General features: G+C 42.9%; 1 protein-coding gene across 2 annotated transcripts in view; it reads left to right on the top strand.

The window, feature by feature from the left end:
* Positions 1-14,115, top strand: part of IGF2R (insulin like growth factor 2 receptor) — a 103,073-nt gene that overhangs the window by 69,541 nt on the left and 19,417 nt on the right. For both annotated transcript variants that reach the window (XM_077348297.1, XM_077348307.1), the window contains exons 29-37: positions 295-392; positions 826-962; positions 2,798-2,988; positions 4,775-4,901; positions 5,151-5,270; positions 6,718-6,986; positions 10,617-10,826; positions 12,001-12,150; positions 13,801-13,962. In XM_077348297.1, the coding sequence (XP_077204412.1) occupies positions 295-392; positions 826-962; positions 2,798-2,988; positions 4,775-4,901; positions 5,151-5,270; positions 6,718-6,986; positions 10,617-10,826; positions 12,001-12,150; positions 13,801-13,962 (1,464 nt within the window). The remainder of the gene's footprint in view (positions 1-294; positions 393-825; positions 963-2,797; positions 2,989-4,774; positions 4,902-5,150; positions 5,271-6,717; positions 6,987-10,616; positions 10,827-12,000; positions 12,151-13,800; positions 13,963-14,115) is intronic.

Below are 14,115 nucleotides of genomic sequence, written 5' to 3'. Positions count from 1 at the left end.
GTTTGACAAGAAAACTGAATTTGACAGTGACAAAGAGAAGCTGAACATCTCTTCATTATATGATAGTAGGTGTGGAGAACTTTCCAGCCTTCCATCCATTTTTTTAAATTGTGAATGATAATAAAGAACACAGTTGCAGCCCTAGGGTTGAGACAGGTGATGTTGGCAGTATTCTTCCCTTCTTATCCATATGGAAAACTCTTTTGTTCTGCATGATTAGTTGCTCATAAAAGAATTAGTCACATGATTTCTACCTTGGCGGCTATATGTAATAGATTTACTTTGTTTTCTCAGCCTGTATTTCTGAAGGAAACGGATGACTGTACCTATATGTTTGAATGGCACACCCCTTTAGCCTGCCCACCCTACAAATCCATAGACTGCTCCTATAAGTAAGTTACCTTATTCCAGTGGGGCTTTGAAATGTATTACTTAGGCTGTAAGTAATTATTCTAGCTGTAAAAGTTTAATGCACTGACCATTCTAGCAGTAAGTTCTTATGATATCTGTAGGAACATGAGTTGCCCTCTCTACAGACACAAAAAAACCCCAGCATCTCTAACAATCGGAGGGTGTCAAAGTATCACCTGGTAGTGCTGCTTCCCAGCGACTGGACCCCAGAGCCTTGATGTTCTGCTTGCATTACATTCGAAATTAGAGCAGGGCAGCATTCCAGCTGCATGTTTGAGGTCTGAGACTAGAAGCAGGTATACGTCATTCGATAGTCCTCAGAAGCGGTCCCTTACTATCAGTGCAGCATAAGAAATGATTCGCTTATTTTTCAGGTCAACTTTTACAAATACATATTTTTTTACTTTATTGCAGAGATAGTGACGGCAACTCATATGATCTCTCTTCTCTCACACGGTATAAAGTAAACTGGGAAGTAATTCCAGAGGCTGGCTCTTCACAGAAATATTACATCAACATCTGTAAATCTTTAGTTCAGTATCAGAGTGCAGGTAATAACTGGGCAAACTAAATAGAGTGCTTATCCAGAAATATTGTCATCTGGGTGGGAAATCTGTCATGCATATCCATGGTATAGTACTTAAATGCAACATAGATTCTCTGCCACAACATGCTAGCAAATTGTTATGTATAAATTATGGCTGAAGGGATGGGGATACGTTCCTTACAGGGCACATTGTTAAAAAAAAGTGAAAACCCAATGTTATGGAATTCAAGGTAGGTTGGGGTCCATGTGAAATATTGAGAAGGATAAACAGTGGGAAGTTCTCTGTACATATACTGAGATACTGTTGAGATCCACGTAAGACTAGGTGAGTAGCTACATGCTCACCTACTCCTGCACTTCAGTAGTTGTAATAGATCTGCTAGCAGAATTTCAGTGCTAAGTAAACTGCAGAGATTCTCATGACACTGTAGAGATGAATGCATCTATTGTGCCATAAGGTTTCCTGTGTCAGAATCTGCTTTTATCAGATTTATTAAGTGTTAACATTTATTTGGCATAGAGCTGAAGAATTAGGTGAGCCATATATGGCTCATACCTTGATTGCTGTATTAAATGGCTGATATGTAGCAAAAATTTGTCTCAGATCGAATCAGGCAGTGTGATGCAGCAATAAAAAAGGCGAATGCCATTTTGGGCTGTATCAACAGGGGCATCACATCAAAATCACAAGATGTCATAGTCCCATTGTATACGGCACTGGTCAGACCACACCTGGAGTACTGTGTGCAGTTCTGGAGGCCTCACTTCAAGAAGGACGTAGATAAAATTGAAAGGGTACAGAGGAGAGCGACGAAGATGATCTGGGGCCAAGGGACCAAGCCCTATGAAGATAGGTTGAGGGACTTGGGAATGTTCAGCCTGGAGAAAAGGAGGTTGAGAGGGGACATGATAGCCCTCTTTAAGTATTTGAAAGGTTGTCACTTGGAGGAGGGCAGGATGCTGTTTCTGTTGGCTGCAGAGGAGAGGACATGCGGTAATGGGTTTAAACTTCAAATACAACGATATAGGCTAGATATCAGGAAAAAATTTTTCACAGTCAGAGTAGTTCAGCAGTGGAATAGGCTGCCTAAGGAGGTGGTGAGCTCCCCCTCACTGGCAGTCTTCAAGCAAAGGTTGGATGCACACTTTTCTTGGATGCTTTAGGATGCTTAAGGCTGATCCTGCGTTGAGCAGGGGGTTGGGTTGGACTAGATGGCCTGTATGGCCCCTTCCAACTCTATGATTCTATGAATCAACTCCATTTTTAAGAAGTGGGTTGACAGGATAGTGTTTTGAGTCAGTTGCAGTACCTTTCCAAGGAATTGTTGAAGTGTCAAAAGGCTCCGTCACTTGATGAATGCTGATGAGGATGCTAACCCAAGTTTGTGTTAAGTATTTTTGCCAGCTAATATAGGTTTGGAGTTCCTTGATACATAATATTTAAGTGTCCAAAATGATCGCCCAGACATGCTTAAGAAATTGGGTGTAGCTTGTGAAGCATAACACTAACTTTGCATACGTATGCAAGGACAGTCTAAAGTTGCTCCATGTGAAAGCCTCTGAATGAATTTAGAATGCCAAAGAAATCTTGAAAACCTTGAAAGTTACTTCCAGAAAACAACGCTTTGCCACAGAACTAAATCAGTACAGTGCTTGTATAAGGAGCAGACCACTCAAAGTGCATATCTGAATGAGTTTTAAGTGTGTCTGGTCTTATATATACTTCCATACTTTTGAACACATTACTTCTACAGAATAATAGCAAGGGAACAAGAGTGTGAGATGAGCAAACAGTTCAAAAGCCTATCTTTTTTCTTTTTTTTCCTTGGCAAAATATAGGTTTTTGTCCACCGGATACAGCAGTTTGCCTGAAAAATGAGTCCACGTATGTCAACTTAGGTGAGGTAACTGAGGGACTACGAAGAGAAACTGGTGTTTTTGTTCTTAAATATATCAATGGAGAGAAATGTCCTGACCAGATCCGCAGAAAGTCCACAATGATACGTTTGCTGTGTGATGAAGATGAAATTGTAAGTATGCCCCAGCAGAGTTAGATTTTACAAAGGTGGAAGGGAGAACAGCTTCACATTTACTTGGGGGTATATGAAACCCCCTTAACAATTGACAGAGTAATGTAGATAACCAAATGACTAAATACAAAAAGTAGCTGGTTTATGGGTTTAGAGCTGGTTTGGTGATGATGAAAACTTCTCTGTAGTGATGAAAACGTCTCTATAAAATTTAGATATCTGTAGCCTCTTGTGGCGAAGAGCGGTAAGGCAGCGACATGCTGTCTGAAACTGTCTGCCCATGAGGTTGGGAGTTCGATCCCAGCAGCCGGCTCAAGGTTGACTCAGCCTTCCATCCTTCCAAGGTCGATAAAATGAGTACCCAGCTTGCTGGGGGGTAAACAGAGGGCGTCACCCCAAGGGTCAGACATGACCCGGTGCTTGCACAGGGGATACCTTTACCTTATAGTGCAGGGGGTTGGACTAGATGACCCAGGAGGTCCCTTCCAAACTCTATGATTCTTGATAATAAATACATAATATTTTGGTTCCAATAGGTACTGTTTTTATTGTTCTGATTTTAAACTACTAGTATTAAAGCCCCTTGTAGCCGTTAATACAATGGGTGTTAGCATGGTGGGAGAGTGGAGCATTGTGTATGGACACATTGGTGCCCATGAGTAGTGGGAAAAAAGCAGGAAAGAGATGAAGAAAGTCAGATACAAAGAAGTAAAGACATATAAATATATATATATAGAGAATGAGAGAGGTAGAGGGAAAATAAAAAACATAGAAAGAGGGAGAGAAATAAAGAAGTAGAGAGAGGTAGAGGGCAAGAGGAAGAAAAATATAGTAAGGAAAAAATTGAGAGATAAAGAAAGGGAGAGGGGGATAGAGAGAAAGAGGGAAAGAGAGGAGAGATTTAGAAAGAGATGGGGGAAAAGAGCAAGAGAGGAGAGGGAAAGTAACAGGGAAGAAAAGAGCGAGAGAGAAAGAAGGAGAGGGAGATAGAAAGGAATAGTCAGATAGATAGAGATGGAAAGAAACAGAGAGAGGGCAAGCGAGAGAAGTGAGAGAGTAGGAGGGAGAAAGGTAGACATGTAGAAAGAGACAGAGGGGCTTGTAGAAAAGAGGGTGGGCATCGGGGGGAACTCTTGGGCCCAGTCTGGGTGGCCCAGCTCAGCGCACCTGGATTGGCCTGTGCAGCATGTCCGGACAGAAGTGGAGTCCGGACAGCCGGATACGGGGTCCAGATACGTTCCTCCCACAGTGGCTCTGCCAGAATATTAGAGCCAACATTGGATACAGATATTTATATTATCTAATATGTTGTACACTGCCCCAAGCCTGTTCTGCAGAGAGGTGCAATTAATAATTCAAAACAAAAAGAGAGAGATTCATAAATCAAACTGGAGGTGCAGAGAGCCACGTGCATGTGCGGAAGTCCGCTGTTTCCAGTGAATAGCTTTAGCGGGGACGTCATGGGCAGAGTTGTATGAAATGATGTGCAGCGGAATTAAAAGTGCCTCTTTCCTTTTGCGCCTCCTCTCCATCTGCAGATTACAGACTGAAAATGGGTCAAGTTTAGTTTGTTGTTCTTTCCTCATCACATCCATGTAATTCCTTAGTGCCAGTCACAATAATTTCGGTAGTACTTAAACTTCTGTCTTGGGCTGTTTTATTCTCTGAGAAGAAAGAGCTGCTCCCTGGCACCAGCTCTTACTGTAATTTGCTGCTTTATGAAATCTGACCATGTCCTTGTGCAGCAGTTTTTCTATTTACTTCTTTCTCTAATCATTTGCTTCAGGACTCCAAGCCAGAACTAATAACGGAAATTGAGGAGTGTGAATACACTTTTCTGTGGCTCACTGCTGCCGCTTGTCCTCTGAAAAGCAATGTACAGAATAACTGCAAAGTAACCAACCCCCTTACAGGTAACTTCTTTAGGTGCAAACGTGGGTCTGACAAGGTAGTAACTGGAATTGGCTCTGAGCTTTCTGCCAGATTGAGGGCAGACGCCTCCTGTGGACTTGGTCACTCACTGTTGATTTTTATTTCATACCCTCTTGCAGAGAGGGAGACCATTGGTACTTGAACATCTTCTGCATTTTTACAAAGAAGGTGCTCTTCTGGTTCTTCCTGCAGGGATTAACTTTATTCTTACTCTTTCCCTTTTCTTACAGGACACCTCTTTGATCTTAACCCTCTAAAGAGGCAGGATGGCTATACTTTCCATGACTTCAGGAACCAAGTTCAACTGCATGTGTGTGACGAAGCTAAAAGCCCCTGTGGTAATGGAGTTGGTAAGCTGCTCCTCTTCTCAGTAGCTTATTAACTGGTGTTGAGCCTATCAAAAATACTCCTTGTCTCATGTGGCGATCTTATCAGTGGACATTCTTCACTTCAGCCCTACCCAGGTAGACAGAATCCGCAGTAGCTGGTTTGAGATGAGTGAAAGGGTGCTAGTTCTATGAATTGTTGAAGGCCAGAATCAGCTGGTTGTTGTGGGTTTTATGGGCTGGTCCCTGATGTTTTGCCAGTAACTGTGGCTGGGGTGGGACATGGAAAGATGGGAAACTCTTCACACACTCCACATTTTGACCCTGAGAGATTCCCATCTTGCTGTGTCCTACTTCTGAAAATTCCAGCCACAGTTACTGGCAAAACATCAGGGACAAAACTACCAGCCATGCAGCCCAGAGTAGCCACAACAGCCAGGGACTAGTTCTGTTTTTATAGTCTCACCTCAGGTATCATACTGAGCTGCAAGTAAGCCCTAGTTTAATTTAAGCATAGTTTGTTCATGTGCATATGTTTTCCTGGCCACTCTTTCCTTCCCTTTGTCTGAAAAAGACAACAATTGTGCTCCACACAGAAATGTAATTAAGTGCAAATTTAGAAATCAGCGCGAAGGGAGGGAGGAAGGAAGGAAGGAAGGAAGGAAGGAAGGAAGGAAGGAAGGAAGGAAGGAAGGAAGGAAGGAAGGAAGGAAGGAAGGAAAAATTTAATTTGTTTTGTCTGTACCCTAGATGCTAGAACCCAGGTAACACTGGTCTAATTAATTTTCTCCACATACTTCTGTGATAGGCTACTGTATTTCCCATTTTTCCAGACTGGGCACAAGGAATTGCCTTAAGACAGTGAGTTTCTGCAAAACATGAATCCAGCATTTGTAGAGCCAGTGTTTTCTCTCCACTATTCTCAGGATTGGGTCCATATATACTGTTGTATGTGCGAAAGATATTAGTGTTCATGCAATGGAGAATCTGCAGTTTCCATACATGCCCTGCTGACTCCTCCACATTACTTCCTGGCCACTACAGTAATCTTTGAAGGCCCTGCTTCAAATGTCCTTTCTTCTGAGATTAGGTGTGTGGCAACCCAGGAGAAGGCCTTCTTAGTTGTGGCACCAAGACTCTGGAAGTGTCTCCCCATGGAGACTCATTTATCCCCCCTCTGTTGCTATTTTCTGCTTGCTTTATTTCATCTGGCTTGTCCTCATTGATCCTGCACTGTGTTTATATGTGTATATTTTATTGTATACTTGTATTGTAAACTAGTGATGTGTTTTTGTTTGGGTTTAATGGTTTTTGAAATGTGTTTTTATTTATATTTTTAATCTATTGCTTATTTTGGCAGTTCTGAGGACTGAAAGTCAGAGTAGACAATTTGTAAATAAATAGAAATTGCTTTAATAGAATTTAACAATGTCAAAAATCCTAATGTTGCACTCTTGAATTTTGGTAACAGGGGTCTGCCTCACTGATGGCCAGCAGCAAATAAATGCTGGAAGGCTAAGCAAAATGTTAACTTATGAAAATAAAAGGCTGAAACTTGTCTACAAAGATGGAGACCCTTGTCCTGCAAATCGTGACTTGAAGTACACTAGTGAATTCAGCTTCCTGTGCAGGAACAACGCTGGGCTTGATAGCCAGCCTACCCTGGATTCCTTTGATGAGGCAACATGCACTCATTATTTCCTGTGGTACACTCCCTTAGCCTGTGAAGAAGAGAGGGTGGTAAGGAAATGGACGTTTTTAATTATTCATTATTTGATTTTCATCCTGCCATTCCCCCAAAGGGCTCAGTGCAGCTTACAATAAAAACTAAATACAAAGTAAATGAATATAATACACTTTAAAATCTAAAATCTAGTTTTAAAATTCAACTAGTTTAGTTGAAAAAAACTATGGCCACTTCCTCTTGTGAAATATTGAGATGCATTTCTGTCTGGGGGGGCATATAAAGTGCTTAAGATGTTGCTTATGGGTAGACTTTCGGGCAGGGAGGCCAACATTTACTCATTGTTAACTCTGGCCTCAACTGTAAGCCTGGCCGAACTGCTCTGTCTTGCAGGCCTTGCAGAACTGGTGAAGATCTTGCAGGGCCTTGGTGTCATCTGGCAGAGTGTTCCACCGGGCCAGGGCCAGGGCTGAGGCCAATTTCACCTCTTTGGGACCAGGATCACTGAGCAAATTTTGGTTGCTAGCACTCTTTGAAGGGATGTATCGGGGGAGCTGGTCCTGAAGATATGAGGACTCCAGACAATTTAGGGCTTTAAAGCCTGACACCAAATTTTTGAACCTGATCCAGTCTTCAATCTGGAGTCAGTGCAGTTGGGAGAGCACATTTCTGCTTACAAGAATAATAGAATCTTGGAAGGGGCCAAAAGGCCATCTAGTCCAACCCCCTACTCGATGCAGGATCAGCATAAAGCTTCCATGATAAGTATTTGTCCAGCCGCTGCTTAAAGACCACCAGTGAGGGGGAGTTCACCGCCTCCTAAGGCAGCTGATTCAACTGCTGAACTTTCCCCCCCCCTGATATCTAGCTGAACTGTTCTACACATAACTTAAAATCATTACAGTGGGTCCTATCCTCCACTGCCAACAGGAACTGCTCCTGTAAGTGACAACCTTTCAAATAAACTGAGTTTATCTAGCAAGCCTGTCACTTGGTGACAGTTTGGTGTAGTGGTTAGGAGTGCGGACTTCTAATCTGGCATGCCAGGTTCGATTCTGCGCTCCTCCACATGCAGCCATCTGGGTGACCTTGGGTTCGCCACGGCACTGATAAAAACTGTTCTGACCGAGCAGTGATATCAGCGCTCTCTCAGCCTCACCCACCCCACAGGGTGTCTGTTGTGGGGAGAGGAATGGGAAGGCGATTGTAAGCCACTTTGAGCCTCCTTCAGGTAGGGAAAAGCGGCATATAAGAACCAACTCTTCTTCTTCTCTTCTTCTTGGTCAAAGAAGGAAATCGGGCTGGTCTGGTAGGACCTGTTGGAGACAAATTCATGCTGATTTCCCTGGATCAACCCTTCAGATGTTTGCAGATCACCCCCTTTAAAATATGGTCTCATTTTCTTTCCTGCAACTAAGATCAGACTCACTGACCTGTAGTTCCCTGGGTTATCTCCCTTTTTTGAGGACTGGAATAACATTTGCTCTCCTTCAGTCTTCTGGCACATTTCCAGCCCTCCTAGAGATACTAAACATGATGGACAAAGGTTCTTCAAGCTCTCCAGAAAGTCCTTTGAGCATTCTCAGGTGCACACCATCCGGCCCAGGGGATTTGAACTCATCCAGTGCAACCAAGGTGCCTTTACAACTTTTCTGTTCATGTCATCTTGGCACCTAGGCATGATATCTTGCTTACAACCATCCCTAGGATGTGTCCGTATTCTTCCAGGGAGAAAACAGTGGCAAGAAAGTACTGAGCCTTTCTGCTTTATCTCTGTCCTCTGACAGAGTCTCTCCATATTCACCCACAGTGGGCCTCATTTACACTTTATTTGCTCCTCGCATATCTGAAGAAACTTTTCTTGTTATAGTGGGCTTCCCTGGCCAGTCTCAGCTCACTCTCAGGGCCCCTCTTATGGCTCACATGCAGTGCCTAGTAACCTGCAGATAGTCTTCTTTAGAGGTCTGTCCTTCCCCCCATTTTTGAACATTTCCTTTTTCTTAGGAGGACATGGTCAACCCCTCCCTCACCCCATCCACCAGCTGTTGCCTGTTGGCCAGTATTAAGTTGAGTATGACTGAGCCTCTTGTCGGTTCTTCCACCGTCTGATAAATGAAATTGTTGGCCAGGCAGGTCAGAAAGTTGCACGAGTCAGGATGCGTAGAACTTGTTTCCCAGCACACATCAGGGAAATTGAAATCACCCATAATTACATGGTCCTGTTGGCTGGATATTCTATCAGGCTACTCAAGGAGGGCAGCATCCACATCTTCACCCTGGTCAGGCAGACTGTATACTCTTTGTTTTTCCCTCCCTTGTCTTCACCCAGATACTTTCCAATGAAGTGTCACTCTCCTCCTCTAGTATTTCTTGACAGGCTAGCCCTCTCCTCACATTCAACACCACTCCACCTCCTCTTCGAGCTTTTCTGGTTTTATTTGAACAACTCATGTCCATTCACTATTGCATTCCAGTCATGGGAATGATTCCATCAAGTTTCTGTAATTCCTACTAAATCCTATCTCTCTGTCTGCAAGCTCAACCTCCTCCTTTATATTGTCCATGATTTGAGCATTGGTTTATGGGCACTCAAAGCCAATTATCCATTAGACCCAGCTTTCCCAGACAGGCCACTGCTATTTGCTCTTCTATCGTAGACTCCTTATGTTGGACGTCTCCTTCCCCTTGTGGTTTCAGTTTAAAGCTCTCCTGATGAATCTTCCCAGCTCCCTGCCAAATACATTCTTCCCCAACTTGGATAGGTCTAAGTAGGCCTTTTTCTAGAAAACCTACCCCATGGACCCAGAATCCACAGGGTGGGAATTGTAATCCCTCTGCTGCACACCACCCTAGCACACACTTCCTCAAAGGCACTTAACAGTACTAGCAGACTAAAAAACACCTGCTCACCCACAAATGCTGTACTCACTCTCAGTAACATAACTAATAGTTGCAACACAAGTAGTGGTAGAGTAACATGGTAAAATTACGTTTTATATTGGGGGTGAGGAGCAAATATTGTTTAAATCCTCCATATTTGTACTGAAGCTTTCAGATACATAACACTAGATTTGTACTGCCTTTGTTTGTTTGTGTGGCTTTTTTTGGAGAGGAATACATGTTTTCTGATTAGACAGCCCTCCAAAATGTCTTTTAGCAAATAACTTGGGCCCAGCGCTATACTAATGCTGCCTGGGATTTTATGACAATGAAAGTATTTGTACTTCAATCACCTTGCATAATAAATTCCAAGTGGGTGGTGAAATAGATCCAAAATTCCTGTTAACTTTTAAATTTAACTGGATGTCACATTGCTCCGCAAGTGGAAGCAGGCAATGAGAATGTACACGTAGAAGGCATGGGTGGGATGCAGAGGGAATGGGAAATCAAACGTGGCTCTCCAAATTAGAGGCCGCCGTTCTTAACCACTACACTACACTGGCTCTAATAAGCATGTCTGAGATAGAACCTGTGTCTGTGAGGTGGGGAGACACTGGAGGTGCGTTGAAGTGCCTAAGAGGCCATGGTAAAATGTTGGCTAATGTAAGAACCAAAGCACCATGAAGAGGCAGGGTTGCTTACAACAATTCATCTAATATACTTGGCTTAACTGGATGGTTTTCAGCTAGTAGAAATAATGTGTGTCAAGTGCCAATTGGTGAGGTTTCCCATTTTTCCCTCCACAGGTGGAATGTTCTGTTAAAAATGGGAGCACAATAATAGACCTCTCTCCTTTGATCCATCGAACGGGTTCCTACGAGGCATTTGATGAAGATATGAGCAACCTTGTTCCAGACTTCTATATAAATGTTTGCCAACCTCTAAACCCGATCAAAGGTGTCACCTGTCCCCCTGGAGCAGCTGTGTGCATGGTCCCAGTGACTGGCAATCCTGTAGTAAGTCCAATGGCCTTTCTCTGTTCAGCAAAACGACTTGCTCTGCTGGAATGCAGTCCCCGTCACACAGGTCCTTTCTAACAATAACAAGTAAAGCAACTGAGTTGGCCAGAGGCCCGAAGGAACAGTCATAGCAAGTCCATTGCCTGGGGTTGTATGCCCTTTTACTGTCCCCCCTTTATGCCTGTATACTTCTCTCCCTCTCCATACGTACACTTGAAGGGCAGTGTCAAGTAATCACTTCCGCTGGGCTGTGTCTCTGCACAGTCAAGGATCATGCACCCAAAGTGGGCTGGGGCTCGTGCATCTTATACAGCAGCACCCCATGTTGCATTCCAAGCCTTTTGTGAAACTAAGCAGAACTTCAAAAACAATTTATGATTTGGCACTGGAGTAAAGGAAAGTGTCTGCTATTTTAAGATTTTTTAATGGTCTAGCCTCACAGACTAAGGGTGTGAATACAGACTGTTTAAATCCCAGTCTTGGCAAAAGCAATCTTTTAGGAATTTTACTTTAAATTTCTGGGTTGGTGCGCTTCATTTATAAGGTCCCTTCACTCCTGCTGGTCCATTTTAAAAAATGGGGAGCAAGGCAGTTACAGTGAGTAATCTCCCCCTTTCTAACTCTCACAATCCCCAGAGTCCATCATTCCAGGGAACACACTGGGGGTTGTACTCACATGCAGAAGCAATACTGGAGACTGTATCTCTTCAAGCTTCAAATGGAGTGAAGCATATCTTTAAATGTTCTTCTTACTCCTCTGCTACTAGTAAAAATCTTTCCTTACTGTACATAAGTACACCAAGGAGAAACCTGTGATTATTCTTTCTCCACAATGGTACTTAATTTTTGACATGTAGAGAGAAATGGTATTTCATATGGGAGCAGCTCTTGAAAATGCAATCTCCCTTCAGCCTGCAGTCTAATATGGTACAGTCCAAGGATTTTGCTACCTCATTCTCTGTTCTTTGCAGAACAGCTATTACTTGAATCTCATCATTTCCAACCTAACCACACCTCAGCCCCTGAGAACCGAATTTGTCTCTTGCCATATTTGATGTTGCACAGAACTTTCAGGACTGCCTTGGTGCTCACTGACAATAATGAAAATCAGACCAGTAGTGATGTGTGAAATTATTTTGACCCAAGTAACAATTTTCATCTTTGTGTTTAGGATATTGGGCATAGCCCAGCAATTCCCCAACTCAACTCTGTAACGAATGAAGTTTACATTGCTTATAACAGTTCCAGTCCTTGTTCAGCAAATAATATGCTCAACTTTTCCTCTCGCATCGTATTTCATTGCAACAGAGGAACAAATCTGGTAAGTACTATCATGTTCTGTTCACTGACAAGGCTGTATGTTTGGAAAAGAATTCTTTGAACATAACAGAAGAAGAATGGTTTTTAAGTACATGCCTGGGTTTGCTCTAGCTGCTTCAGTTATATCTTGCTATTTTCTGTCAGCTTGGACTTCCAGACAATCAGGTACACCCTTACCCCATCATGAATATCTCTTAGCATAAGAGGGTAGCAATGTTTATGGCATAATAAACCTCCTCCTTCGAATCTAAGGCAAACCATTCAACATCACAGTAATCCAGGTCTATGCCCCAACCACTGCTGCTGAAGAGGATGAAGTTGACCAGTTCTATGAAGCCCTACAACACCTTCTAGAAGCAACGCCAAAAAATGATGTGCTTATCATCATGGGGGATTGGAATGCTAAAGTAGGAAGCCAAAAGATAACCGGGATAACAGGCAAGTTTGGCCTTGGAGTACAAAATGACGCAGGGCACAGGCTGGTAGAATTTTGTCAAGAGAACACAATGGTCATAGCAAACACTCTTTTCCAACAACCCAGGAGACGACTCTACACATGGACATCACCAGACGGTCAACATAGAAATCAGATTGACTATGTGCTCTGCAGCCAAAGATGGAAAAGTTCTATACAGTCAGTAAAAACAAGACCAGGAGCTGATTGTGGTTCAGATCATCAGCTTCTTGTTGCAAAATTTAGGCTTAAATTGAACAAAGTAGGGAAAAGCACTAGGCCACTCAGGTATGAACTAAATCATATCCCTGACGAATACACAGTGGAGGTGACAAATAGATTTAAGGAATTAGATCTGATAGACAGAGTGCCTGAAGAACTATGGACGGAGGTTCGCAACATTGTACAAGAGGTAGCAACTAAAACCATCCCAAAGAAAAAGAAATGCAAGAAATCAAAATGTTCTCTCTCAGTTCTCTCTCAGAGCTCTCCCAGCCTCACCTACTTCACAGGGTTGTGGGGAGAAGAAAGGGAGGTGCTTGTAAGCTGCTTTGAGACACTTTGGGGTACTGAAAAGTGGGGCATAAAAACCAACTCTTTTATGCAGTGAACACTTAAATAAAGCAGATTTATATGTTCCATATATATTGGGGCTGAAGCATGTTATATCAGCTGTGGGAGGAGGACAGGCGTAGAAAGTTCCTCTATGAAGGGGCATGTAGCTGAGATGCTGTGGATGCTCTGTTTGCTTGGGGCGGGGGAGGCAAAATGATATATCAGTTCAGTTGCATATGCATGTCTGCAATGAACCTCAAAGGAGATTCTTGCTTTTTAGGTCTTGATGACATAAAACCACAGGGCTTTCAAGGCAAGAGATGCTTGCCTTTGCATAGTAGCCTTAGACTTCCTTTGTGGACTCTCACTTAAGTACAAACTGGGACTGACCCTACTTATATTCTGAGATCTGACGATCCTTGTAACCTGTAAATGTATATATAATTAGGGGTGCCAACCATTTCTTCAGCATCACTTGAATATGTCTTCGTCTGAACATACGCATGTGACAAACATCCCTCTTAATCTTTACACTATGACAGAATTAACTTCTGTTGCTATTTCATTTCTAAAGGCTACATCCGTTTTTTCAGTCCAGCCCTTAAACTGTTTTCCGTTCCCTTGTTTGTGCTTTGGTTCTAGGGAAAGCCAAAAATGATACAAAAAATTGACTGTGAATATCTGTTTGAATGGAGCACTCCAGTTGTATGCACTGATGAAGTGGATGTTTCCGGCTGCTCAGTGACGGATGAGCGGTTGCACTACACTTTCAACCTCTCCAGCCTCTCCAGGCAGCCTCACAAGGTGATGTGACGTGGCCAGTAAGGGAGCTATATATATTTAAACCAAATTATCTTTTCTGTTCTACGTTTCTGAATTCAGCTGTTGTGGCTTTGAAGATCAGAATGGCAGTTGATTCATCTAGTTTTTGTCTGTTCAGTTCTGAAAACTTTAGAA

This window comes from Paroedura picta, chromosome 1, assembly GCF_049243985.1.
Source record: "Paroedura picta isolate Pp20150507F chromosome 1, Ppicta_v3.0, whole genome shotgun sequence".
NCBI classification, from domain to species: Eukaryota; Metazoa; Chordata; class Lepidosauria; order Squamata; family Gekkonidae; genus Paroedura; species Paroedura picta.
This window is presented reverse-complemented; position numbering and strand designations above follow the sequence as displayed.